Source organism: Halichoeres trimaculatus, unplaced genomic scaffold, assembly GCF_033239565.1.
Source record: "Halichoeres trimaculatus isolate MK-OKI-2021-1 unplaced genomic scaffold, fHalTri1.1 fHalTri1_scaffold_6, whole genome shotgun sequence".
NCBI lineage: Eukaryota > Metazoa > Chordata > Actinopteri > Labriformes > Labridae > Halichoeres > Halichoeres trimaculatus.
The window spans coordinates 12,246,356-12,248,525 of NW_027437184.1; the positions used below are offsets into that span (position 1 = coordinate 12,246,356).

General features: G+C 48.5%; 1 protein-coding gene across 1 annotated transcript; it reads right to left on the minus strand.

Annotated features, from left to right (window-relative positions):
- Positions 1 to 233: 233 nt before the first annotated feature.
- On the minus strand, positions 234 to 1,935 carry foxi3a (forkhead box I3a). The gene is made up of 2 exons (XM_074672979.1): positions 1,395 to 1,935; positions 234 to 826 (listed from the first exon to the last, which is right to left on the minus strand). Exons 1-2 carry the CDS (start codon positions 1,933 to 1,935, stop codon positions 234 to 236), a joined length of 1,134 nt encoding a protein of 377 aa, XP_074529080.1.
- Between the last annotated feature and the right edge of the window lie 235 nt (positions 1,936 to 2,170).

Consider the following 2,170-nt stretch of genomic DNA (forward strand, 5'->3'; position numbering starts at 1 on the left):
AGTGAACGCAGAAGTCAAAAGTTCAAGTAAACTAATTTATTCTAAATTCAGACACTCAGTTTATATTTACACTCAAAAACATTTTCCCACATTTAAACTTTCAGGAATATAAAAAAAAAAGATAAATACAAACTTAAAAAGACTTTTTACAGACAGCTCAGTGCATCTTTTAAACATCAGTTCTTCGTGTAAACAGGTGATTCTCTGCAGGTGTCACATCAGGTGAGTCACAGCTAAAGAACCAGAGAGTCCAGGGGCAGCGTGTCGGAGAAGCTCCCCGAGAACAGACGCTCACACTGGGCCTGAAACTGCTGCAGCTGCTGCGCCTCCTGGAGCTCCTGCAGGAGGTAAGGTGCCGTCTGCAGGTCGGCATAGAGTGGGGGAGAGCCAGGGTGAGGATCAGTGAGGGAGGGGAAGTGTGGAGGAGGAGAAGAGGAGGCGCAGGAGTCCCACTGAGGCACCACAGCGCCAGGTGAGTATGAGGAGACATATCCCTCAGGGGGAGGAGGAGGGGAGGCATGGTCTGGTACCTGCATGTACAGAGAGGCAGAGTCACTGTGAGGAGGAAGAGGAGGAGGAAGGGAGTCCTGGTGGCACAGGAAGCTTCTGGGGGTGTGAGGAGTATTTGAGGGAGTAGGGAGCTCAGTGCCACTGCTGCTGCAGTGTATGCTGGGAATTTTAGGACTTGGTTCTGGTGAAGAGGCGTCAGAGGACGAAGGCTTCTGAATGGTCATGCTGTCAGACTTCCTCTTCCTTTTGCGGCGAAAGTTTCCGTTGTCAAACGACTTCTCGCAGTTTGGATCCAGAGTCCAGTAGTTTCCTTTACCTGAGAGGAGGAAGAGGAGAAAAAGAGGAGGATAAATAATTGTGTATCTTCTTTACTACATCAAAACATTAAAGAGTAACAATCCAGACCAAAATACCTATCAACAAACCAAACCGTTCAAAAAAACACCAAATTTAAAACATGTGTTTCAAGAAAATGGACAGATACTGAATAAGGTTTATCTAGTGAAAAGTCACACCTTGAGCTCCTCTGTTGTGTCTGTCCTTGTTTGTTTAAGCCATGATTGAATACGGACGGTAGAAACATCTTAAATCAGTTGGTTGCAACTTAAAAGAGTTGACTTGTTTCACAGAGAAAATACAAGGTGGTTTGGTTTCTGCACTTAAGCATTAAACTCTAAAATAAAGAGAAGCTCCTGTCAAAGCTGAGTACTTGATTTGTTCTCATTCTGAAGACTTTAAAAATTATCCCAAAGGATCAAAAGAGTGATTCTTGTACCTAAACTTTCAAAAGAAAGGCCTCTATTTGTGGTTATTGCAGATCAGTGTTGTAAAAATGATAACTCAGGTCCAGGTTCAAAAGTGATATCTAACCGTGTGGTGATTACCTGGGTCTGACTCGTCCCGGGGAACTTTCTGGAAGCAGTCGTTCAGGGACAGGTTGTGTCGGATAGAGTTCTGCCAGCCAGCCTTGTTGCGGCTGTAGAAGGGGAAGTTTTCGGCAACATACTGATAGATCTGGCTGAGCGTCAGCCGTTGGTCTGGTGCGCTCTGAATGGCCATGGCGATGAGGGCAGAGTAAGAGTATGGCGGGCGAACCAAGCGTAGCACTTCATCCGAGGTGGAGAGCCAAAGGCTGGCTGGGAGCAGCGGCGTCTGAAGGCTGTAGAGATGTGGGAAGAAGCTTCCGAGCACAGGGGGGAGTCCTGGGGAGGTGGGACTTGGGTCCATGGTGTTGAAGCAGAGGTAGGGGTCCCCTTGGTTGTTTTGGGGCCACGGGGCCGCTGCCAGGCCAGGCTCAGGTGGAGCCGGAGGACTGTAGAGGCTGAAGTCTGACGGATCCACACCCAGGGAGGAGAGCTCCTGCTGCGGGAGAGAGTGAGTGGAGACGGGGGGAGACAGACTGGACTCCACGAGGAAGGACGCCATAATGTAAACACTTCTTTACCTTCACACTACACCTGTTAACACTTGACTGTGGTGCTCCTGAGCTGTTCAAAGGTGTGTGTGAGAGTGTGTGAGTGATGAAGTCACACTCTGCTGCTGCACCTGTCCTCCTCTGAACACCTGAGACATTTATAGTCTGATGCCCTGCCCACAAACAAACCTGATTGGCTACTGTGCTGCCTTACACACACACACTTTGTGTGTGTGTGTGTGTGTG

Excerpts from the sequence above, each read along its gene's own strand:
- foxi3a (XM_074672979.1), bottom strand. The coding sequence starts at position 1,935 with ATGGCGTCCTTCCTCGTGGAGTCCAGTCTGTCTCCCCCCGTCTCCACT. Across the intron at positions 827-1,394 it reads CCGGGACGAGTCAGACCCAG|GTAAAGGAAACTACTGGACT; the intron begins GTAATCACCACA and ends TCCTCCTCTCAG.